The 27552-nt window shown below is 34.3% G+C and overlaps 2 protein-coding genes across 2 annotated transcripts; both read right to left on the bottom strand.

The window, feature by feature from the left end:
• Positions 1 to 380: 380 nt before the first annotated feature.
• LOC121244146 lies at positions 381 to 12048 on the bottom strand. The gene is given in 9 exon segments (XM_041142186.1): positions 381 to 695; positions 1595 to 1745; positions 1824 to 1997; positions 1999 to 2059; positions 2216 to 2426; positions 2519 to 2676; positions 3508 to 3623; positions 3683 to 4533; positions 11785 to 12048. Coding segments are annotated over 9 exon segments (2301 nt in total).
• An 11331-nt stretch (positions 12049 to 23379) lies between these two features.
• On the bottom strand, positions 23380 to 24915 carry LOC121244145 (putative cysteine-rich receptor-like protein kinase 32). Its single transcript, XM_041142185.1, has 3 exons — positions 24659 to 24915; positions 24432 to 24582; positions 23380 to 23682 (listed from the first exon to the last, which is right to left on the bottom strand). Exons 1-3 carry the CDS (start codon positions 24913 to 24915, stop codon positions 23380 to 23382), a joined length of 711 nt encoding a protein of 236 aa, XP_040998119.1.
• Between the last annotated feature and the right edge of the window lie 2637 nt (positions 24916 to 27552).

Genomic DNA, 27552 nt, shown 5'->3' with positions numbered 1-27552 from the left:
GTTGGATTATTTTGGTTGGTTTGTAAAACTGTTGGGGGCATGTATTTTGAGACTACTTTTTTTGTGAACCGAGTAGATGTTTCTACCCGGGAGAGTGGCTATAGTTTTTAGCTTGTAATTAATGGGACCGTCTTATGTCTTCTCAAACAGGTATTTTTGAAATTTGAAATATGAAAGAAAATGGGAAGGTCCCTTTTCTAAATTTTTGGTATGTTATACAGGTCTCTTTGACAAACTGTTGGTTCTTTATTCAACAAAGAAAAAGAAAAAAAGAGCAGGATGAAATGTAGCAGCTCATCCCATTTTAGGGAGGGGTTGTTACACCAAACGAGTCTTAAATCTTGGCAACAATGATATCATGTTTCACAAGACCTTTGTGTTCATCTGGCTACCAGTTCTGAGACTGTAGCAAAATTATCAGAACAAATTTCTTGCTGCAATATGGGCTTATGATCTTCCTCCTGATCTTCATCTGTTTTTCTTGAAAAAGCTGGCTTTTTGGGAATTGTTAGAGCTGCAGATTCATTTTTTAGCATTGATGAAACTTCCAACATGGATGGCCTATCTTTTGCTGTTTCCTGGACGCATAATAGAGCAGTTTGCATGCATCGAATTAATTTCAAAGACGAAATTGTATCATCCAGAACTGGATCCATAAGCTCCATCCCTTTGTCTTCATTCCACAGCTCATATGCCTGAAATTACAGAGTATTATTACCCATCAGTCATGGAGTGGAAATGAAAATTTGCTACAGAATTGCCTCATGCACGTATCACTATCCGAGGTTTTAATTTCACACGATCACTCCTTGATGTTTCAATTCGTGTCAAATAGAATATCCTTATGTTAGGATTCCTTAAATATTATCTTTTATTTAGTAAATCCTGACTCGTGTAACAAGAGTACATGCAGCAGATCTAGTTAGCTGCTTCTAGCCACGCTGGCTTGCCAGTGTTCCTTTAGTCTTACATTAAAGAAAAAGAATGAAGAAAAAGACTAGTAGTAAACTTGCGCGATACGCATGAATAACTAAATTTATTGAATAAATGATAGTTTGAAAATTTAAAATGCTAGTTATTGAATAAATAACCCAAAACTTTGAAATCTCTCACCTCATTATTACAATTTTTTTAAATTTTCACACAAAATAAAATGAACAATTTAACTTTTTTAAATCCCAAAACAAAAATAAAATTAAAAAATATATTCTAATAATATTTTATTCAACATTTTAACTTTAATCTCAACTCATCTCTAAAAACAAACGAGGTTTATAAGTTATCATTCTTTGAACTTTCATACCATAAACATAAGCTTTAAACGAGTGTTATTATTAACACTTCGATCTCCAAAATCTTGGCATAGCACATGAATTATCTTTCCCCTCACTCCCCTTTGTTACCATGTGATCAGTGACCAAAAACCTGATATTTTTTTCATGAATTGGGACCAAAAGCTCTTTATATAGTACTGTATCAATGTAGCATGTGTTATTAAGATTTATAATTGATAGTTTCTTTAACTTCCTTTAAAGTAGAAAAAACTAGAAAGACAAGCACTGGAAAAACTAAAACTAAATGTGATGTTACTTACATAATCTAGGAGGTTTAGGTTTTCATCCAAACCATAATAATAGGCATTTCTCTTTCCACTAATGATTTGTAGAAGCAAGACTCCAAAACTATAAACATCAGATTTGGTGGAGTAGACACCCTTTTTAACATATTCTGGAGGAACATAACCACTGCATTGGAGATTTTAACATCAGTTAACCAGAAATCTAGAATGAAAAGGATTTATTTGAGAGAAATATTAAACTTACTATGTTCCAACAATCCGGCCTGTATTTGCTTCATGTTCATGTTTCAAGAAAGTTCTAGCCATGCCAAAATCTGATATCTTAGGCTTCATCTCTTCATCCAGTAAAATGTTGCTAGCTTTTATGTCTCTGTGAATAATTGTCATTCTTGAGTACTCTTGGAGATACAGAAGCCCGAGTTATCCCTTCAATGATGCCAATACGTCTTCTCCAATCCAGTATAAACGATTTGCTGGGGTCTATTTCGAAGAAAATCATAATTAAGCAATCAAGTCATACAACTTTCATGGGGCTCATAAAGGAAAATGATGGGAAAATATACATAAAAGCTCATATGATATTCCATTTAACAGTTCTCGCATTTATTGTAATTGAAGACAGGAAAGATATCAAACCAAAGAGGTAGAAGTCCAAGCTTTTGTTGGGCATGTATTCGTAGATCAACATCTGTTCATTTCTTTCAGTGCAGAATCCCAAAAGTCGAACAAGATTTACATGTTGTAGTTTCGCGGTAAGTACAACCTCATTCTTGAATTCTTCAAATCCTTGTGTAGACGTTTTTGAGAGGAGCTTCACTGCTATTTCTTGTCCATTTGGTAATTCACCCTGACAAAATAAATAGACACCCACGATCAATTTGTATCTTCCACTTAGTAAGATGCTGCCAGACATTTTCTACTTCTGTTGTAGAAGTTTACCTTGTAAACGGGACCATAACCTCCCTCTCCAAGTTTATTTTCAATTGAAAGTTCACCTGTAGCTGCCTCAATCTCAGCCAAAGTAAAGACTTGCAGATTAGGAGCAGCTGCTATATGATTTATTTTGGATTTTGATTCTTTAGATGTAAGAAACTTTCCTATATTGGAAAAAAAGGAGTGAATATGAATCCTCAATCATGGCGGTTAAATATAACGAAGGATAGATGGTGGATGCATCATAAATGTGGAAGAACAAAGTTTACCTTTTAATTTGAGCTTTCTCCTCTTTAAGTAACAGATTACAAGGCCTAATAGGAGAACAATGGTTGCAGTTGGAGTCAAAATGAGTACTAATACTTTCCGGGAAACTTGGGATTTTTGATTTTTGTCCTCCCCTTGAGCTGTTAATGCATCTCATATTGAAACTTATGAGAGATGAATATTTGATAAATGATCTTAAAGCAATGAGAAATTCTCAAGAGTTCAACTACCTTCAATTGCAGAGATAATAGGGCATTCATTTAGTTTACTTTATTAAGCCTATAAATATCAATGCCATGTGTCATGTCTTATCTCTTTGTAAGCCAACCCCATAAATGCTTGAAAAATCAGTTTCCTGAATGACGGCCAAGTGAGGACAACCATAAAACAGAAAAGAGAATGAGCCCATGTGACAGGACAGACCAAAATCTGATCGTTCTAAATCAAAACCTAGAAGGAGAAAGGAAAAGATTATACGTCTAATGGAAAAGGGTGGCAATTGGCATCTGGACAAGCCTCAGCAAAAATTGGAGACTGATCAAGTTAATTTTCCATTCTGAGTTAAATCTATCTTGGGATCTCCAAATTTTGGCCTTCTTTTTGAGATTAGATGATCTATCATTCAAGTCATATCGAACCATTTGAATTTTTAATATATGCTGGAAAATAGACTAAAATTCAAGTATTATGCATATCGAACATCAGAATGATTTCCATGCATCTCTTACCTGCTAGAGAAAGCTCCCAATTGTCATCATATGAGACTTCCCACACAGAGTAACCAAGAAGTTTCTTCTGTTTGGCATAAGCAACCTTTCTTTTGACCACCTCAGCATCATCAAAGCTAACCCAAATCGGTCCAACTGACAAATATTTGACTACATATGTTTTATTATATCTCACAGTAGCCCCATATCGCTGAATATAACTCTTGATATTCTTGAAGGTATGAAACCATCTTCTCCAATATTGGCTGGACCTGTAGCCGGTGCACCTATGCCATTGTCGTTGGCATTCTCTAAGTTCCAGGCATAGCCATAGAAAGGCAAACTCAAAACCAACTTGCTAGCAGACAAGCCGCCACCAATCCATTCACCAATACCATCATCAGCGCTAACATGGCCAGAAGGGTCGTATAAGGCTCCTTGAGCAGCGGTAAAGTTGTACCACTCAGGCATATATAAGTTGTAAGCCATGACATTTACCCAATTCAAGTTATCTCGTATGGAGTCCACTGGGAAAGAAGCACTCTCCAAATTTGGTGAAATTTCAACCGCAGCAGTCAAGATCAGTTCTGTCAGGCCAGAGCTTTTTGCTGACTCAGAATTCACTGCTGCTCGCCACTCTTGGAAGAGTAATCCCATATTGATCATGTCCGAGCTTGTGTTTGCTGAAACCCAACAAAAGTCTAGGCCTTGGAAGCCATAAAGCCTGGCCATCTTTATTGAAGAATCGATGAAAGATTTTCTATGGGAAGCGTTGCTGGCCATCAATGAAAGGACTGTGTAGTCCGCGCTTCCGCCCCCAATAGAGAGGAGAGTCGTGATTGAAGGGTTCTTTTGTTTGACGGTGTTCGTGAAGCTGGTGAAGTATTTCTCATCATCAGAAGAAATGGAGAGCTCATAGGAGAAAGAATTTAGACCAGCAAAAGCGAAATGAAGGTGTGTGAAGAGGGCAGAGTTTATATCTGAAATAGGGAGATCGCTTTTGAAGTACCAGTAACCTGCTTTTATCCAAGTTTGTGCGTTGGAATACTTCAATTCAAAAGAAAGAAGGATATGGAAAAGAACAATGATAATTTTGGACATCATGAAAATATACTTCAAGGTCTACACAAATTAACAGCTTGCCTAGCTTGTTAACTGGTGGATGGAGAGGAGGAAGACAACATTTCTAAGGATATTAAAAGAAAGAATGGCAGAGATGAGCCATCAACTTGGTGGCGACTTTTTCAGGGACCCTTTCATTGGCAAGTCCAAATTCCAGTCACTGCGGAAGTGTCTAGCGTGAAGTCAGACAGCGTACTTAAAAAAGGACCTGAAAGGTTGATATTTTAATAATTTCATGGTAGTTGGTTCGGATTTTCTACCTCATTTGGTTACACAATTGATCATTAGATAAAAGATGAGATATTTTGTTAAAATTTAAATAAAATATTATTATAATATAATTTTTTAATATTAATTTTGTTTTGAAATTTGAAATAATTGAATTGTTTATTATATTCTATGTAAAAATTTAAGAAAATTATAATAATTATATAAAATGAGATGAGATGAGATAGTTTGACTTTATGTAATCAAACCAGCTTAATATTCATGATTATAACTTCTAATATTGAGCAATTCTTATTATTCTCGTAGCATTGCATGCATGGGGATCGAAGCGTAGAGAAACTATAAATCGAATGAAGCCTATACATATTTCACACATAACAAGTTGGATATATGTAGGGTGTTATCGGTCCAATTTTGATTAAATTTTGGGATCAAAATAGTATACATTGGTTTTGCATTTTCAAAAACTGAGATACCGTATCGGTTATCTTCCTAAACCAACACTTTCGGTTTTAACGGTTTCGGTTCGATTCGGTTCGGTTCAGTTCAGTGCAGTTTTTTGGTTTTTAATATATATTAAATCTCTAATCCTTATACTTAGAGATATATATATATTAATATATATATATATATATAAATATTAGTAATGCACTAATACTATTAGTATATAATAATACTTTTTGTATAGTACTATTACTATATCCTATTGATAATATAATAATTAATATACTAATGTATATTAGTATTACTAATTTTATCAAAATGAATATGTTGAGAATTTATTAAGCCATAAAATATAATTAATATATATTTTATATTTTAAACATATGATCAAATAAATGTTCATGCTTAAGACTAAAATTTTTTGTCTAAATTATAATATAACCTTATTTCATATATAATTATAATTTATAAAAATGATATATAATATAAAAATTAATTAAAAAATATATAAATATGTGAACCGATCCGGTCTAGTCCTAAAAAATAAAAAATGAGACCGGTTCCATTATGATTGATTTTTAAAATGGAAGAACTGATCCCGGACCGAATCAACTGGTTCAAAACCGGACCGAACCAACCTATTTGGTCTAGGTTGGGCCGTTTTTCTATTTATTTTTACAACCCTAGATATATGCGGTTTGTGTTTAATAAGGTTTGGAGTATAATAGATAAAATTTCTTACTTCCAATGAGAGGAAGATTTTAGCCACTAATAAATTGTAATCATGATCTTCTCATTTTTTTTTTCCTCTCCTTACATTGTTGTCCATATCCAAATTGTGTAGTTGAGATGGTCTGCCCAAATAAAATCTATTGCAATTGTTAAACTATCTCAGTTTAACGTGCCTAATTAGTCGAGCAAATAACATGAAAATTTAAAATAATATGAGAAACTCGGATCTTCTTTGTAGGATGCTTCGAGAGATTTTAGATAAAATCAAATGCTACTAACTTATATAAAGACTCGTAATATTTTAAGAGCTCCTCTACGTTTAAGCGGATTTGCGGACTAATTTATGCACCAATGTTGACGTTGACTATTTTATCAAATGTTTATTTTCAAATCCCCACCGTTTCATTAAAATTTACATTTCCACCTTAGTATTGGTGTGCGTATTGATGCGCAAATCTGCTTACAACCAGATTTTTCCATATTTTAATCTACTCCCTTATTCGAATAATAGATCGATAATATAAAACCCTAACTGCAAATAACCTGAAATTATCCTAACTAATAATTATTATTTTTTTGATAGGAAAACAAGATATCATTAATAAAGAGATTACAAACATTTATCAAGTTAGATGACTTGAGAAATAAAGTTTGAAAAACAGTCCCACCACATGTCTATGCTATCAACATTCCAAACATTTCGTGCAAACCTATGTGCTGCCACATTTCATTCTCTAAAAATATGTTGAAACTGACACTCACCAAAACTACTTTGTATCTTTTCAACTTCACTCATAGGACACCCAACATAGTTTCAGATTCATCTTTGTCCTACAGTGCCTCCACAAGCCGCAAGCAATCATTCTCAACAATGATCTTCTAGATGCCCATATTTGCATAGATCATCTGTAAGCCTTTAAAGATGGTTAATAACTCAATGGCTTTTGGATCCGCTACTTCACTTTCCACTTTACTAGCTACCATAATAATGTCACTCTTTGCATCTCTGAGAATTGCACCCACACCAGCCCTATGAAGATCACAAAATATGGCTCCATCCACATTTAGTTTTAAGAAACCTATAGAGTGAGGTTTCCAGCAGTAGTATTGCTTCACCTTAGTTTTAGGCAGAACTTTAAGATCGGTCAACATTGCATGTTCTACCACTTGTCTCGGGTCTAGGCATTCTTTATCATGCACCATTCTATTCATTCGATACCAAAACCCCAAGCAAGTAAGAAGAGTAATGACAACTCCCCTGGACTCCCTTATTCTTTCACTTTCAATGCAACATCCATCACTTTCATATTTCTATCTATCTTTTCCATAATATGCATATACTTATCCCAAGAATTTCTTATTTTTGGATAGTTGAAATGGGCATGAGAGAGATCTTCAAACCTTTGGTTTCAAAAACAACACATCCTTTCAGTAATCACCTTTAATTTGTTGCAAATTTTATTGAGTGGGGAGCCCTTCTTTACAGGCTCTCCAAGCAAACACATTTACTTTATTAGGAACTGTCATCTTCCAAAGAGCATGTTATTTGATCACATTTGAAATTTTCCCTAAGTCACTACTGTGCTTTTCTTTTATGAGTCTGTTGGAGCTTTTTACACGGCTGTGTTTGGCAAGTGAGAGTACTTGAGGTACTCTTACTACTATTATTTACTTTATTATTACTTTTTACCTACTTTTCTACTATTCATTACTTTTCACCTACTTTTTAATATTTTATTATTACTTTTTCATTACTTTTTCACTACTATTCACAAACATTCTCAACACTTCCCAAGTATTCTCACTACCCAAACGTAGCCTAAATTTCCCATTCTTTTCCTGTACCCATACCCATTATTAGGCTACTCTCTAGGGCATATTGTGATTTTTAGAACATCCGCTGCTACATTTGGATTAAAGAGAGTTTTGATTTTGCCCACCATGCCACCACTTTGTGCCACTGTCAATGATACTATCCATGATGTCTTCTTTATTTTCATCTCTTATGATAATGCCTTCCATTTGTAGAGACTGATGAGCTGGAATCCATTGATCCCTCCACAGTTTAGCAATCTTCCCATCACCAATCCGCCATTTGCAGCCTTGTCTCAGCCACTTTTTTGCTTCCCATATACCTCTCCAAGCATATGAAGGATTAGTTCCCAACCTAGCTTCCAAGAACTGTCCCTTAGGAAAGTATATGGCCTTAAAGATTCTGTGCAACATTGAATCCTCCTCTTGCAAAATTCTCTAGCCTTGTTTCGCTAGTAAGGCTAGGTTAAAAGTCTTCAAATCTTTGAAGCCCAATCCACCTTTAACTTTGGCTCATACATTTTTTGCCAACTGATCCAGTGAATCCTCCTTTCATTCTTTTTCCGACCCCACCAAAGCTTTGCCATCATTGCCTCCAGTTTTGAACACAAAACACTGGGTAATAGAAAGCAACTCATCGGGTATGTTGGAATTGAGTGGGCTAGTGCCTTAAGCAAGATTTCCTTCCCATCTTGAGATAGCATTTGTTCTTTGCAACACTATAGCTTTTGCCAAACGTTTTGCTTTATTTCTGAAAAAGCCTTTGATTTACATCTACCTATCACAGAGGGTATACTTAAATACTTCTCATGTTGTTAGACTTCACTAGCTTCCTATAATTGCAGTATTTCAACTTGAGTTTCAGACTTCACATACAACTAAAAACCATAGAGGTTTTGTCCTTGTTTATTTTCTGACCAGAAGCCTTCTCATACTTCTCCAATACAAATTCAACCCTTCTGTTTTTCTCTACATTTACTTTACAGAAAATTACACTATCATCTGCAAAGAGTAGATGGTTTATATGAGGTGCCCCCTGCAGATTTTAATACTCGAGATCTCTTTATTCATCCTACCTAATTTCATAAGTGAGTTTAACCCTTCAATGCATAGAATAAACAAATATGGGGACAAATGGTCCCCTTGTCTCAGCCCTCTACTAGGTATAATAGCTCCCTTTGGTTCTCCATTAACCAAGATTGAAAAAGACACAGATCTAACACGATACATAATCATCACAACCAGTTTCTACTTAATCCCCATAACCTCCATTATTGTTTGCACAAAGCCCCACTCAACATGATTATATGCATTACTCATGTCCAATTTCAAAGACATGTATCCTTTTTTCCCACTCATTTTCTGCTTTAGATAATGGACAAGTTCATACGATACTAGGAAATTATCAGTAATTAGTCGACTCGGGACAAATGCACTTTGAGAATTTAATATGATAGAGGGTAATACATTCTTCAATCTATTGGCATTGACTTTAGCAATCATCTTATACACTACATTACACAAACTTATTAGTCTATAATCTGCAACTTTAACAGGTGATTTTTCCTTGGGAATTAGTGTAATAAAGTCTGTATGGTTCAATGAGGAAGGAAATTCACCTGTACTTAATGCCCTCAACACTGCTGTTGAAATAGGTTTGCCAACAACATGCCAGTATCTTTGGAAAAACACTAGGGCCATACCATTAGTTCCAAGAGCCTTAATGGGTTCATTTGCTTCAAAGCTTCAAAAAGTTCTATCTCTGTATATTCCTTACTTAGCTTAGCATTCATTGAACTAGTAACCTTCTAGCTAAATTTTCGATAAAAACTGTTTGAGCATTTTGTTCAGAGGTTGAAAACAAGTTCTCAAAATAACTTAGAATCATCTTATGTCTCATCTGCTCTTCATGCCATTCACCAGAATCATCCTGAAGCTTCACAAGTCTGTTCTTCTTCCTTTTATGTGATGCTTTCGTGTGAAAAAATTTTAATTATGGTCCCCTTCCTTTAACCACAATGCTTTCGATCTCTGCCTCCACATAATCTCATCTCTCTCCAGCCATTTTTGAACTTCATCCCTTGCATAGTTATGCTCTTCTCTTCTTTCATAGAGAGGATCTCTATATTGTACCATTTTAAGATTTTTCTTTGCCTTATGTAATTGGTATTGCATATTGCCAAGCTAGCACGATTCCAAGTGTCCAGCTTCTGACTAGGGCTGAGCACCGACAATGTCGAAGTTGGAGTGCCCTACCTCTGACTTGTAGGAGCAGAATCAGATTTGAGCTTTTTTTTCTTAGCCCATTTGATCTTGGACTCTTATTAATCGAATTTGGGCTTCCAGATTTTAGTTTCTTTTTTTAAAATATTTTTTCAATTTCAATTTTATTTAAACATAACCAAAATTAAAAAAATAAATCATTGTACAAATTAATGATATTATACATTAGTATTATATGTTATTATATGTTAATGTTTATACATTAATATTACATGTTATTATACATTACTAGTACATGTTATTATACTTTAGTTATTATATATTACTATTACATGTTATTATAAATATATATTTGTGTTTATACATAATACATTAGTATTAAACGTTATTATACATTATTTATTATATAATTAGTATTACATATTATTATACATTAGTGTTTATACATTAGTTGTTATTATAAATTAGTGTTATCTGGTAATAATAGCTAATAGTATGGTGTTTACATATACTAAACTATTATTAGTAAATTTAGTCTATTTATATTATAGTATAATCATATTATTTTATAATAATTTGCTCATACAAGTATATTATTGAATTTAATTAATTATATAAGTTATAGTTATATAAAATATATATGATTAATATATAAAAAATACATATATTTTTATAAAATATGTACAATATCAGAGTCGGAGTCGGACAGTCAAATTTTTGCTCAGCTCTACTTCTGACAACATTCTAAAATCAATGTCATCACCTCTTCCATATTATTGCTACCTAATCCATTTCTCAATGTTGCTTCAATGATATCATCACACCCTTTTTCCCTCATCCACATAGTTTCAAATTTAAAAGGCACCTTCCCGTTTCTCTTGGTATCAATCCCATCAGAGTCTAGCCATATAGGAATATGGTCTGAGTATGCTGTCATTCCATGAGTAACACTAGCCTGAGGAAATCTACTCCACCATTGGGAATCCATAAACATGTCAAATCTTTCACTAATGCAGTGTTTACCCTCTTTTCATTGCACCATGTGAATTTTGGTCCTCTATAGCCCAAATCTCTCAAAGCAAAATCATTAATCACCTCCCTAAATTCTGCCATTTGTCTCTCAGGGAGAGCCCTACCATGGTACCACCCCATTTTTTTCTATCTTGGTGTAGGATTTCATTAAAATCACCAAATTAAAGCCATGCCTCCCCCTTGCGCGACAAAAGGATCTAAGTAATTCCCAAGTTCTAAATCTATGATTTGTTTCACTATGCCCATAGATACCTGTAAGAAACCACTCCCCCTTATTCGAATCATCTTCCTTAACACATGCATCAATATGGCAATTTGAGTAATTCAAAATTGAGAGATTAACATACTTCCACCATAAAAGAGCAATCTCCCCCTTCTACCACTATAATCGACTATTAAACAGTTAGTAAATCCAAGCTTGTACTTACAATTATCAAATTCACGGACCTTCAATCTGGTTTCTTGTAAGACTAAAATATCGAGCGTTTCCTTTTGAACTAAGTCACGAAGTGTATGAATGTCGCGTGGGTTCCCAAGCCCACGGGCATTCTAGCTGATGGTTTTCATGGTTCCCAACAGGGTTGAGCACCAACCACCACCGATATAATCTGGTTTTTCTCCACGTTTTCCTCTTACACTCCCTTCTGAAATTGCTCCTTTTTGTAGATCTTCCTAGGCCTTCATCCTCCCCCCTTGGTTCTTTACGTTTTCTGGTAATTTTTGTCTGCTGGAATCCAGTGTTTGAGTCTGTGTCATTTTGCCTATGTGAGACATGCGTTTCCCTTTCCTGCTAATTAGGCCATCTAGTTTACGAGAGCCTAATTCAACTTGACTCTTCATTGTGGGCGAATCTATTTGTGAGGTAGGCCTAGTATTAAGCGCAACATAAGCCTCTGGCCCATTGATTTCTCCTTGTAAGCCCATCTTTTGCCCCTCCATCATTTGCAGACCATTCTCATCTTGCTCCATTTCCTGCGTATATACCGCTACCCGCTCTTTTTGAAAGTCAAACTCCCCACCTCTTGAAGACACGACTTCGTTATCCCTTAACTATACAATAGTCTCCAAGATATCTGCCTTAAAATTTGGGTCCATCCTTGCATTCTTGGGAACTTCCTTCATCCAATCATCTGATTGATTTGTTTTTTGAAATTTGATCCTGGAATTATTGCCATTATCCATGAAAATTCTGCTTCCCTTCTTTTCTTCACCAGAGCTTCTATCGGAGTAGAGCATCTGATCTCTCTGTTATGTTCTTGTCGTGGCCAACCCCTACGACCATGACCACCAGCTCGCATCCATTGCCCATAAGGGAAATCGTCTTTTTCATAATTTGTCTGCACTTTTTGCCATGACTCACACTCCTTATGTCCATGCCCTAGTTTTACACAACAGTAGCAAAAATTTGGAAGTTGTTCGTATGAGAAACGAACCCATATAGGTTCTGCAGAGCCAATGTTTATCTTCTTACCCCTTAACAGAGGCTTTGTAATGTCAATGCTGATTGGAATTCTCATGAATTCACCCCATGCCATTTTGCCCTTCTCAAGATCAGCTTCCTACACCCTTCTAGTTTTGCTACCAATAAGATAACTAATATGCTCATTCCTGGCTATGAGTGGTAAATTATGAATTCAAACCTAGAATAGGGCTTTCGTCGACATTATTTGATGAACCTATTGACTCCTATCAACCTCCTGTACCAACACCACGTGCTTGTCAAAAGACCAAGACACTTTACAAATAACACGATCCTTATCTCGCCGGTCTTCAAATTCAATGACTATTAGGAATGCATTCAGATCTCTAAATGGTATGTCTCTTGCTAGCCTCCACGCTTTCTTCATAGTCACTTTGAAAGCATCCCTATTATAATGTCGTTCTGTTAACAGGCTTACTATCTAATATTTACTTCCACAAATTGCTGCATCTTCCAACTTATTTGTCTTAAAAAAAAATTCCTCATTCTCTTGCTCCATGAAGTGTCTTGTATAACTCCTCTAACTTCTCCTCCATCCAACCATTTCGTCTAGCATACTACGTAAGGTTGCAGGTGGACTGCATGAAATAGATGTCCTGTACTAGTGACAGGGTTTTTGCCTCTACTCGGGAGTAGCTCAGAGAGGAAATCACAAAAGAGATTTAACTACTTAATATCTTGGAAATATTGCCTTTTTTTGTTTAACTAATAATTATTAATTCTTCCTAAATTTCATAAATAACACGCAATGATCTCTTGAGTTAGTTGGAACTTGGATTGTCATATTCTATAATAATTAGGATGATCTCTTGACTAGACCGTCTCTCTCTAGAAATCCTCTCTCGTCCGAACCTTGCTGGGGGAAGGGGAGCTTTGGCTCATTCTTTCTCTTCCTTGCCTCTCTACTGCCGGCCTTGCGTATCCTGTGGTCTTTTTTTTCCTCTTCTTCGGCCGAATAAGGGAGGGTAGCCGTTTCGAGCTTCTCTGGTGACCATCTTCCTACACGTGCACCACCAGGAGAAGTCTCACCTACCGATCTTGCAGTCGACCAAATGGAGCTCCATTCGGAGTGACGTGTTACACCGACGCGCGTTTAAAGGAAACACATGGCACACTCGAGCTACTGCGATTCATCTTCTGTCGACGCCATGCGCAGTAGCTCAGGGCCCAGTGACTCCGAAAACATCTTGACCAACGGAATGGCTCCTTCCCAGACATGCACGCGCCACCGCTGTTTTCCTTTTTGTATTTCCCCAATTCTATTTGTTGGTGTTGTTTGATGTTTTCCGATTTCTGTATTTCTGACTTTATGTCGGTGTGTTGTTGGTGTTTGTTTGGATTTTTATTCATAGGAAAAATAAAGTGAAATAGGCTATTGGACTTATGTCCATAGCAGTGTTGGTTCCTCCCTCCTCCGGTTAGGAGGATGAGTGTGGTGTTTACTTCTTCTCCTTTGGAGGATGGAGTTTGGTTCTACCTCTGTTTTATACAGAGATTGATACTCTCTGTTGAGAGTTTTTGAAGTTCAAACAATACCGTCGCAAAAATATTTGTGTATAGAAAGTTTATAACATAAATTAATTTGACTTATAATTTGAGTCACATATATAACTTTGTTATAGAATAAAATGATTTATATTTTCTATATATATATATAATATATATATATATAAAAGGAAAATCTTCACCTCCTTTTTAGACAAGGGCGATGCTAGACCCACCGACACATCACCCCACTGTACGGCCATTTTTTTTCAAATATTTTTTAAATCCTATAAACATTTTCAAAAAAGAAAAATTATAAATTCATTAAAATAATGATTAAAAAAAACCAATCAATAACTTAATTTTACCGGTGATATTTCTTGATGAAAATATCATTTCTCTTGGAAAAAATTCTGAGTAAGATCGAGGACCTTACTTGAAAAATTCCACATGACAAGCTGACTTTGAATGCTTCTTATTTTCTCTCTCTTTTTCAATTGATCAGATATTTTATCTCATTGTCATACTGAATTAGATGGTTTTTTTTTTAAAAGGTAACAAGGTACGAGATTTGAAACTTTGTCCTCCATGCAGCTGAGAAATCAAAGGTAAATAGTCATAGACTATTGACTAATTAGATGGTCTAATATAAAAACAGAAAGTATGACTATCAAACTTGCCTATCAAATGTGCCGGCCACTCATATAAATATATAAATATATATATATATATATATATATATATATATTCCTTAATCTATCAAATGTACGTGCCGGCCACTCATATATATAAATATATATATATATATATGTATCTATATATTTCTTGATGGTTAAATAAATGATTATTATTGAATTAATTTTTTTATTTTTTTCTTAATTGTTAACGATGTTTAAAATATTCTTAAAAAAAAATAAAATAACTCATTTATACTTGACTAGTGTGCACATTTGGTGGGCATATTTGATAGTCACTCTAGCATTATCCTATATAAAATGATAAATATGTTGTGAAGGATGATGCATCCATCGACAATGCATACCGATAAAAGCTACCGATTTCTATTTATTTATTATTTAATTGTTAAGAAGGTGTTTTTAAATGATTTTATAATTTCTTTTTAAATATTTAACGGGATTTAAAATGCTTAAAAAATACAAAATAAAATAGTACATTTTGTACTTCTCGATAGAAATCTTGGATGCCAACCTCGGGAGCCCCTAGCAGAACCTAATTTTCAGCTGTCTCAATTAAGATCCTTAGAAAATCAATCCACCTCCTTCCTACCACTTTCGTCAAAGATGTTACTTTCTTCAAAATTGAAGTATACATTTTGCTCAGTAGATCATGTAAAAAATTATCCTTATTCTAATTAAGAGAGTAAACAAGTTGTGTTCGAAAGCGACGTTGTGTTTCGTTAAATATTATTCGTTTAATTTTTATTTATTCTAATATGATCAGTTAATTTTTTTTTTTTTTTTTTTTTTTTTTTTTTTTTTTTTTTTTTTTATTGAGTTGGATTTTATGTTTATGACTAGCTCATTCAATATTTTAGTAAGTTCGAGCTTATTCATAATTAGCTGCTTTATTTAACTAGCATTTTATAACTTTATATACAAAATTTGAAAAACATCTCACTGATATTTTTATAAAGTGTATATATACACAAATTAATCATTCTATTCATAAGCATGCAAATATCACATTTATTATTAGGAAAAAGGATCTCTTCTAATATTTTTAAAAGTTAAAAATATTTTTGGTATAAAAATATTAATTTATGAAGTTGTTCATGTTTATACAAGCTTATAAGAGTCTAGTCAAGTTTTTTTATCATTTAATAATTTATTATAATTTTGTATTCATAAGAGACAGATTTAATAAATAATAGATGTATTATGTTAAACTAGTGTTATATAAATAGTACTTAAAGGTTAAGGGTTTTTAACTACACCATCATTATGTTTCTAGCTATCGGGAGACACTTGGAGGCTAAATTGTTAGGACGATCATTCTCTCATAATCAGTAAAATTCTTCATTAAATTGGAGATGGAGAAAAGTTACTACGTCTTTCAATTATTATTATTTTATTATTGTGAATCATATAAAATCAAAAATTGATTATTAATGTTCATGTTAAAATATTTAACATTAATGTGATATATAAGATTAATGTAATTATTGTGCATCTTCATACAATCATTATTTATTGCTTAAACATAATATTCTCAAAATTTTTTTTTTCTCAACTAGAAAAACAAAGAGGCTATCGGCTAATGAATAGTGATTTTTCCCTAAATTTTATTTTTTTCATTTTGTCCTTGCTTTTTCTCCAATTTTTTTTTTTCCATTTTGTCCCTCTTTATTCTTACTTTTTTCATTTTTATCATTTTCATTGCATTTCTTATTCTATAATATAATATAATAGATTTTTATCCAAGTTTTGTTTTTCCATTTTGTCATTTGATCTTGCTTTTTCTTCACATTTTTTTCCCATTTCATCCCTCTTTATTCTTACTTTTCACTTTTTATCCTTGTCATCGCATTTCTTCTATTTAAAAAATTACGTTTTTATCCTTTTATTATTACTTTCTTCGCTTCCTATATGTTGCTTATTTTGCTAAATTTATGTTCAGTTATAGTCTAATTTGACCTATTAGTCTTTTGCTTAATACTCAATCAATAGAATGTAATTATTATGCATCTTCATACATTCATTACTTATTTCTTAAACATAAAATTCTCAAAATATTTTTTTTATTTAGAAAAACGTGCATTGCACGTTACACCATAACTATATATATATATATATATATATATACATACATACACACACATACATATCGCTACAATTGGTTTTAGTACGAATCTGTCGTATTGTCAGTGGTTTTTTTCGTTTGTTGTGATCTTCCCATGCATTGATGTGAATGTCTTAGCGCTGGTTTGGATAACAAGACGAGATAAAATGTGATGATTTTAGATGTGTTAAATAAAATATTATTAAAATATTATTTTTTAATATTATTATTATTTTGAGATTTGAAAAAAATTGAATTATTTACTATATTTTATATGAAAACTTGATAAAATTGTAATGATATGATAAGACAAAATGAGATGGATTGAAAGTATTTATATGAAACTTTAATGAATTATGAGAACAATTAAAAAAGATGGAGATGATGGAGGTATTATGTCAAACGAATGTTACTATTTGGCTTATCGTCATGATTAATAATTTTTTTAATGACAAGAAAACAAAGCTTTAGGCGTCTTGTATTTTGTCCTAGAATAATATTTGAGCTGGCATAATGTATTCTCATTCGTCGGAAACTAAATAATTTTACTTATTCAATTTTCGGTTGTCACTTGTAGATGGTGACAAAGCAAACATATATATGGAAACTCTTGGATAATTTTTTGTGCTGATTTTTTTTTTTTTTTTTTTGAAGGAAGGTAGTTTTATTGCTCAATTATATTCCTTTAAATCAAGGAAAGTTCTCCAAATCAACTATTACATCTGATGAAAGAAGGGCAGCTTTAGCTAAGTTATGAGCAAACTAAATTTGCTTCTCTTTGACATGGTTTGAAGACCATCTTTCAAAACCAAGTAAGTTAGACATAATGTCCCCTATGAGCAAACCTGTGCTGGTCAAATTATCCTCATCCTTAGAAATAGCTTGAACACCCTCCAAGATGATATTACTGAGACCCATTTCTACTCCAAATAAGGTTACTTGAAGGGCACCATGTGCCTTAGCCAAAAGGGAATCCACTACAAGAAAAGTAGATATTTGTGATATCTTTTTGCAATGAAAAAGACTATTTGTAATGAAAATAGACTCATTTTAACTGGAAATAATCATTTCGCTGGAAATAACTTATTGCAAATAAATTGTTTTCTTGTAGTGATCATCAAGAAAGAATGATCATGATAGCTAGATCTTTTAGCCTTACTCTCCTTCAACTGCTATAAAGCCTCTATTGATTGATGGAACACTTCATTGGGATGTTTAAAATCATTTTGAAACGCAAAAGTATTCATTCTTTGCCAAAATCTTCGAGTCACAATTGCTACTTCCTCCACTACATCATGTTCAGTGTCAGCACATAATTCTAAAAGAAGCTCTAAAAATGATTTCTACCAACTGACCCTTTTTTCAGTTGTTTAGAGAATTGACACAAGTATTCCTTCTTTTCCAAATTCTTCGAGTCCAAATTTATTGTTCACAAACGAGTGATAATTTATTGTTCACAAAAGTATTCCTCCTTTGCCAAATTCTTCCAGCCACAACTACTACTTCCTCTTCTACATCATGTTCAGTGTCAGCACATAATTCTGAAAGAAGCCTCTCTTTAGTGAACTCATTTGTTAGCTAGACTTGTTATGAAGTAATTTTTTGATCTAATTATTACCTAATCGTTATTAAAACACAAAATCAATACAATTTTTACAAATTTCAAAACAAAAATAATATTAAAAAATAATATTCAAATAAATTTTTAACTAATATTTTTACTCAACTTTTTATTTCTCCTTTCCTGAGATACAATAAAATATTTTAACTCAAATTATTTCACAACTATTTATAGAATTATGAGATACTTCAAATATCCAAACGATCGAGCACTAAAGCTTTAGAAGCTCACTACAAGAAATTTGATATTTAGAGTCGAAATTTTTTAAGACGAAAATTAAATTTTGCCTGAAAACATGGAAGAGGTTTTTTACGAGTTCAAACAGAAAAATATCTGTTCGACAAGACTTTGTGGGACAAAATATAGCGTCTAAAAAAAAGACCTTCGAGCGTTCACAAATTTGAGTTAATTTTGAGTTTTTTTATTGAGTTGGGTTTTATGTTAATCACTAGCTCATTCAATATATTAGTAAGTTCGAGCTTATTCATAATTAGCTGCTTTATTTTAATAAAATAAATTATTTATCTAGCATTTTATAACTTTATATACAAAATTTGAAAAACATGCTGTGACTTCTCACTAATATTTTTATAAAGTGTATATATACATAAATTAATGATTATATTCATAAGCATGCAAGTAACACATTTATTATTAGGAAAATGATCTCTTCTAATATTTTTAAAAGTTAAAAATATATTTGGTGTAAAAATATTAATTTATGAAGTTGTTCATGTTTATACAAGCTTATAAGAGTCTAGTCAAGTTTTTTTTATCATTTAATAATTTATTATAATTAATTTGTTTTCACAAGAGGCAGATTTAATAAACAATAGCTAGAGGTACTATCATTGTACCTCTAAACAAGTAGTACTACTATCTTAAACTAGTGTTATATATTATTTGGCTTACCAGGATTAATTATTTTTTTTATTCACAAGAAAACAGTGCTTTACGCGTTTTGTATTTTGTCCCAAAATATTTGAGCTCGCATAATGTATTTTGATTCGTCGGAAACTAAATAATTGATATCCTTATTCAATTTTCGGTTGTTTTTTGTAATTAACAGTGGACATAGCAAAAATATGGAAATTCTTGTATATATTCTTGTGTTGCTTTGTTAGCTAGAGTACTCACTATGAGCTAGTGAGACGCATTATAACTTTAAAAAAGATCAAAACACCAATAAATTAATGGTCACTTCTTAGGAATGGTACTCGAGGAACTACCATTAGAACTCAACTACCATTAGAAGTCTTCATTAATTGCAGAACATGCCCCCATGATTGCCCTTAGATTGTCAATAAAATCCTTCAGCATCTTCCATAGTGAAGTCTGAGAGACAAAGCCTTTGAAGCTGTGCTGCCTAGCCATGCCAATTAAACTTGATGGTGAGCTTGGTAAAATTGCAGAGAATTGGTCCTACTAGATAGAGTCAATTCACACCTTGAAAAAGATCGTATCCCCTGAAAGCAATGGCACAGTAGTAGAGAAAGAGTGACCTTGAAAATGAAAAGGGACTGCCTCACAACTGCTTAAACAACGTAACAACACATTAGCCACCATCACCATTAGGTTGTGGCTTCTGGTAGTATGTAGCTCGGCCCCTCTTGCCACATTTAGATCTACAAAATTGTGAGTGCTCTTCATATCAATTAGGACGGCAACTTATTGGTTCCCTAATATGCCCCACAATCACATCGTTTAAGGGGTTGGGGTTCCCAAAATAGCATTGAGATAAATTCACAGCAACTTTCCTTTTTCGGGTGCACCTTGAACCTCCCCATATCCGGTCCATTAGAAACTTCCTAAAAAATTTCCTTTTGTTTCTTTTGTTCTAGCCCTTCAAGTAAGAATAGTTTAGGTGCTCAACACATATGCTCAGGAGCCCATTTTTCATCATATTAATAGCAAAGTCTGCAATCACGCCTCTCATTCATCTGAGAGGTTATAATACGTTGAACAAGAAGGTTGGTTTTGGGATTGGTGTTTTGGTCTGGGTGTGGGTGTGGGTGTGGGGGAGGGGTATGGGGTGGTGGCCCTATTAGATTGGGAGGAGTAGTTCTATTAGGTGATGAGATTCTAGAAAAAGTATTTCTAGGAGGGAGTCGTGAGATTAGGGTTGGGGTAAATTACACGCCCTCTAATTTCGAAATTTGCTCCATACCTCTTATTCATAAAATTAAGCTAGTCCAAAAGCAGTAGATTGGGTAGTGGGTTGAAACATAGTGACCATAATACGAATGTCATCTCTCAACTTACTAAGAAAGGTCTTAATTCTGAAGGTCTCTGAGAGCCTTGAGATGCAGTTGAAGAGAATGTCAAAGTGTGTTTCATATTCCTTCACTGTAGACATATGTTGTAGCTTAGTGAAGTCAACCATTGGGTCATCAAAGGGTGTTGGTGGAAAGCATGTTTGTAAAGCCTGCACAAACTCAGGCTAAGTAAAAATGGGATGGGAATCCAACAACTATTGTTACAAAATTAAAGCCTTTCCCTCCATATAGAATAAGGCTAGTTGAAGTTTTTTGGGTGTCTAGAGTATTATATTATGCAAAAAGTTATTGGGCTTGAAAGACCCAATCAGTGGAGTTGTATCCATCAATTTGGGAAAGTCAAGCCGCCTGGTATAGTTACGAATTTCCCTCTGTACTTCAAAAGTAGGGTTGACATGGTGGTGGAGTATTTCAGATTGGCTATGGTTGTTAGGATCAGTGTTTTGGGTATTGGAAGAGTTGTATGGTGGATGGGTTATGGTGTGGGAAAGCGACGTTTATCTGGTAGCAAGATTGCCAACAAGTTGGATGAGTTCTTCCAACAACTTTTGTTGTCGAGCCTAAGCATCCATTTAGCTAGCATTTGCAATTTTCAACTAGATAATAGCCTAAGAGAGTTGAGATATTGGGTCCTTTCTAGCATGGAAACTGTAAAGGAAGGAAATCCCTTGGGTCAGGCTAGAATAAAGGCCCAGGTCAAAGCCCATATGTAAGGGTTGGGCAGGGCCAAATATGTTAGGAAGACTTGGGTCGGAACCTGGGTGTAAGATCTGGGTCGGGCCATGATCACGTCAGAAGCCTAGTTAGAAGACATGAGAAAGACTTAAGGAAGAAGGAATGCCGCATTTAATGCAATCCAGGAACATCCAGGGCGATTCACACTGAGCATTAATGAGATAGGGGAAACTTAGGGGAGAAGACTCGTCACATTCAATACAGCGAATGAAGCTTGGGGAGGAAGACGCGCCGTATTAATGAGATAGGAGAAATTCAAAGGAGAAAGCATGCCGCATTTAATGCAACCCAGAGCTCAAAACACACACGGCAAGCCTAAGTGCCTTATAGCTCAGTGAGTAGGCGACATAAATATCCGATCTCCTACAAAGCAACACCCCATTATCGTGGAGACCAGGTCAGCAGGTATAAATAGACACCTCCGACAACCAACACAAAGGTTAACATATCTACACATATCTCCAGTTATATTCTCTCTACATCTATATTCATACTAACTTGATCGTTGGAGGTACAACGGACACCAAGGTTGCATTCTCCTTGTAGGGAAGAATTCGAGCATTGTGTCTCGAGCACTGTAAGCGTGGAATTGCTTAGACCCACGAAATACGACATTAACAGAAACCAACCTGTCTTTGGATACCAACTGTAACTTGTACCAGCCAAAATAAAATGATGTTCCGGTACTTCGAAGGACCAGCCCTCCACAATGCATGCAAGACAAAGAAAAATGGTTAAGATGATTTCATTAAGCAGAAACTGGATATTTAAATACATGGACTCCAGACAAAAACTGTAACACCCCGGTTCCGAAGGTCCAGCGAGTTAGCTCCTGTCACCTAAAATTGTCTCCCACAACACAATTAGATATACTCCAAAGACACCATAAAATATAAATTTACTTGTTTAAAATCAAATATATATTTTCCTCCACAAGAATACCAAAGAAAGACCCATGATGCCTTAACCTTCCTCAAATGTTTTAAAAATGAAAAAGCAAAATGTTCAAGTAATACAACCAGTTGTCATCTTAGTTCAGAATAAGCATTATCGATCATGCATGTTGCTATTTATAGAGGAAATTAAATTTAAAATAGAATATTAAAAAGAGTTTTTATTTATTTATGTATAGTTAACCCTCTAAAAAGAGTGTATTCAAGTCAGTAATCTTGACTCTCACATACTTGAATAAAAAGAATATCAAAAAAGAGAAATCATAAATCAGACTTAGGCATGTAAGTCTTGTATAGTCCTTTCGAAAAAAGTAGTCAAATTAATTTGGGACTCACATGAAAAAAATTTATTTATTAATGATAGATTCCATTATTTTTAAAGTGAGTGCACAAAGTTTACACACTATAGGACTAGGACTATATTTAACATTACTCTAAAACAAAACTAGTTGCAAATTCGTGCTATGTGTAGAAATAGATTAAGATATTTAATTTCAAAATAACGTCTAATTTTTTAAAAATTATGTTTTACTTTAAATTGTTTAAAATAAAAACTGTATAAGGCCCTGTTTGGGATCACAAGTATTCTCAAAGATTTCAAATATTTTCAGATATTTCCTTCTCAAATACTACTAAAACATAAAACACTTATTTCAAATCTTTAATTTTTTCATCTAATTATTACAAGTTTCCCAAACTCCCAAATAAAATATAAAAAACAATACAACTTTTTTAAATTTTAAAAAGGATAATATTAAAAATTATATTCAAGAAGCTTTTTAATATTTTTTTCAACTTTTTCTCTCTCCTCTATCAAAATCTAATAAAAAATTTTAACTCAAACTATTAATTCACTACTACTCACAAACTATTTCCCTACTATTCACAGTTATTTTGATATATTCTAAGTTCTGATATTGTAGCAATATTATCAGAGATTCTAAGTTCTGGCTACCAGTTCTGAGATTGTAGCAATAGAATCGGAACAAATTTCTTGCTCCAATATGGGGGCTTATCTTCCTGATCTTCATCTGTTTTTCTTGAAAAAGCTGGCTTTTTGGGAATTGTTAGAGCTGCAGATTCATTTTTTAGCATTGAGGAAACTTCCAACATGGATGGCCTATCTTTTGCTGTTTCCTGGACGCATAAAAGAGCAATTTGCATGCATCTAATTAATTTCAAAGATGAAGTTGTATCATCCAGAATTGGATCCATAAACTCCATGCCATTGTCTTCTTTCCATAGCTCATATGCCTGAAATTACAGAACATTATTACCCATCATTCATGAGTGGAAAGGAAAATTTGCTATAGAGTTGCCTCATGCATTTATCACTTCTTGATAAATCACTATATCCGAGGTTTTAATTTCACATGATCGCTCCTTGATGTTTCAATTTGTGTAAAATAGAATATCCTTATGTTAGGATTCCTTAAATATAATCTTTTATTTAGTAAATCCCAATACGTGTAGAGTAATTTTAGGTACGAGTCTCAAATAAATAAATTTCACGCGAGTCTTTTATAAAAATGTGGACCCTACTAAAAAAGAAAGAAGATTTTTTTTAACATTTTTTCATAGTAGGGTCTACTTTTTTACAAAAGGCTTATGTGAGTCTTGTCTAGTGGGGCTTGTACAAATAATTTCTCTTATTAAATAAAGTGTATTGGATATAACTAAGCAAGCATGCTTTGAACTTTCATACCATAAACATAAGCTAGCTTTAAAAGAGTGTCATTATTAACACTTGGATTTCCCAAATCTTAGCAGAGCACATAAATCATCTTTCCTCTTACTCCTCTTTGCTATCATGCCAGTGACCAAAAACCTGAAATTTTTTTCATGAATTGGGACCAAAAGCTCTTTATATAGAGAGTATCAATGTAACATCTGTCATTAAGATTTATAACTGATAGTTTCTTTAACTTCTTGTAAAAGTTGAGAAAACTAAAAAGACAAGCACTGGAAAAAATAAAAATAAATTGTTTTGGGATGTTACTTACATAGTCTAGGAGGTTTAGGCTTTCATCCAAACCATAATAATAAGCATTTCTCTTTCCACTAATGATTTGTAGAAGCAAGGCTCTAAAGCTATAAACAACAGATTTAGTGGAGTAGACACCCATCTTAACATATTCTGGAGGAACATAACCACTGCATCGGAGATTTTAACATCAGTTAAACAGAAATCCAGAATGAAAAGGCTTTATCTGAGAGAATTTAAACTTACTATGTTCCAACTATCAGGTCTGTATTTGCTTCAAGTTCATGTTTCATGAAAGTTCTAGCCATGCCAAAATCTGATATCTTAGGCTTCATCTCTTCATCCAGTAAAATGTTGCTAGCTTTTATGTCACTGTGAATAATTGTCATTCTTGAGTACTCTTGGAGATACAGAAGCCCCAAAGTTGTCCCTTCGATGATGCCAATACGTCTTCTCCAATCCAGTATAAACGATTTGCTGGGGTCTATTTCGAAGAAGATCATAATTAAGCAGTCAAGTCATACTACTTTCATGGGGCTCATAAAGGAATATGATGGGAAAATATACATAATAGCTCCCATATGATATTCCATTTAACAGTTCTGGCATCTATTGTAAGTCCCCTCTCCCTTTTTCAATTTTCTTCTTCCCAATACCTCATCCCCCACACCGAGATTCTTCTCTCCCTTCCAATTCTTCAACTCCATAACTCCTCCACACCGTTTCTATTTTTCCACACCAATGCAGTTAATTTTCCTTGCTCACATCAAAATCTCTCTAAGTGCAGGTCACTCTCTCTCTCCCTCTCCTACGAATTTATGTGATTGTGGGTGATTTCGGTTGTGCGGCAGTTTGTGGGCTTTCAAAATTTGTCTCGCCGTCGAGTCTCCTCACTGGAACAGTGTCAATGGCGATAAGCCCTTCTCTCACTCACTCTCTACTCTCACTCTCACACGCACCCACTCTGATTTTCACTCACAAACTCCTTCACAGATATCTCCTCCCTTTTGTGTCATGCCATAGCAACGGGTCGCATTGTCACAGGTTGAATCTCCTTACACCGGTAAGCCACTTTTTCTCCATCTAAGTTTCGACTCTCTTTCTCTCTCTCTGTGGTTCATGTAATGCCCGGGCCCAAGCCCAAGCCCAAACATAGGCCTAGGCACAGGCGCAGGCCCACGAGGAGCCTAGATTGGAGGCCATACGGCTTCGTTCGGTAAGCCTTCTCCCTTTCAGTTTCTTCTTCCTCCCTTCACCCCAACTCTTTCTCCCACACTCCCAGATTTTCCTCCCCATTTTTCTCTTCTCGATCCCACTATCACGTCTCAGCAGTTTCTTCCTCTTTTGTTTGTTTTCTACTCACATCTAGATTTTATCTCTCAACAGACTCTCCCTCTCTCCCTCTCTTGTTCTCTCACCTCTTGCAAAGTTCTACAATTTTCGGTGGGCTTCCTAGTTTGGTGTCGCCGAGTCCCTTGCTGAATGTGGGTAAACTCTCCTCTCATTGACTCTCTGTTTTCATGCACACACTCAGAGTTATCATATTGATGACCTTGTGGAGGAATTAATGCATTAAGTTGAAACAAATGGATTTATGCCTTTGTGTTTTGGAGCCTTTAGATATGATTCTTGTATTTTTTATATTGAGAGTACTGTTTTAAATACCGTACCGTACCGGTCACTGGTCCGGTACAGGTATTACATATATTTTGTATCGGTCCAAATACCAGTCGTACTGACTTGTATTTCGACCTTTAAATTTTTTTTTTCATTTTTTCAAACTATAAGTTTATTTTTTCCCCCCAATTCAGACTAGGCTATTTATAATTTATACATATATATATGTATTTATATATAATTTATTCATATATCGACTATCCCGAAAATATACACGAAACGGTACCAGTACTAAAATATTTCATTCCAGTGTCTTGACCGGTACGACGTCTGGTAAGGTATTCAAAACTTTGATTGAGAGATACAATTATAGGTGACAGGTAGTTATTCTCCGATCCATCCAGGCACGGGGTGTTACAGTTCATCTTTTTGTTTCTAAGAACTATAGATTTATTTCTAATTTATTTCTTTGAATTTTTATTATTTCTATTTTATTTCACTTCTGTTCTTTTCAATAGAATAGCCATGCAACACCTCTTTGTTTGAGTGTTGTCAATTGCCGTCAAACCTATCATCGGAATTCTGGTCGAAGGACGATGGGCTCTCATTTATTTATTTTTTTTTTCTTTTTAGATTTTCTTGTCTCGAGTTCTTCGACAATCAGTCAGATTTTGCCTCTCATTCTCTCCCACTTGCTTTAAAATTTCAGATTCATCATTTCAGTTAGTACTGCCATCGTGTCAAGCGGAAGGGGTTATTGTATAACTCTGTTCAAACCTTGCAAGGTATTCTCGCCCAAAATTGGCCTCTGTCATATGTTAAACAGTTTTATAATTCAACTTAGCGTCATTACTTCATATCACAGGACGTTGCTAATGTAAAGCCCAAGCCCGTGGCCCAAACCAGTAGAAGCCCAGCCCCTGAAGACTCTAAAAACGACGCCTTTTCCAAGTATGACCTAACCCCTTTCAGTTTCTTTTTCTTCTTCCCGTTGGTTTCTCTCCTCCTGATTTCTTCTCCTCCTCGTTCTCTACCTTCCCACATCTCTACAGTCAAGTCCCATTCTATTCCTCTAGATTTTTTTTCCTCTCAAACCGATGCTCCCTCTCACGTTCTCTCTCTCTCTCTCTCCTGCGATTTTGTCATGGGCCTCTGGCCTTGCGATTGGTTACTGGTTAATGTTATGTAAGGCCTTGTGTGGGCTTAGTCCATTTATCTTATGTTTGAATACGTCTACGTAGTATTGTTAGCAGTCCGAGTCTTTGGGTAATATTGTTATAGTCAGGGTCTGTTGGGTTTAAGTAGGAAACGTGCTAAAGTAGTGGGTTGCTTAAAGTTAGTAAGCAGTACGGAAGTTGTTGGTTGTAATGCCTATTTATATTCTTATTATTAATGGAATTCATCAGAGTATTTTTCCAGAACTTGAACGTTGGAGGATTTAGCCCCCTTGAAGTGGCTAATTATTTATTTCCTTTTACCAAGCACCTTACAAGTGGTATCCAGAGCAGCGGTCCATATGGCTG

This window comes from Juglans microcarpa x Juglans regia, chromosome 8S, assembly GCF_004785595.1.
Source record: "Juglans microcarpa x Juglans regia isolate MS1-56 chromosome 8S, Jm3101_v1.0, whole genome shotgun sequence".
Classification (NCBI taxonomy): domain Eukaryota; kingdom Viridiplantae; phylum Streptophyta; class Magnoliopsida; order Fagales; family Juglandaceae; genus Juglans; species Juglans microcarpa x Juglans regia.
Note: the sequence above shows the minus strand (reverse complement) of the source record. Positions and strands in the feature narration are given on the sequence as shown.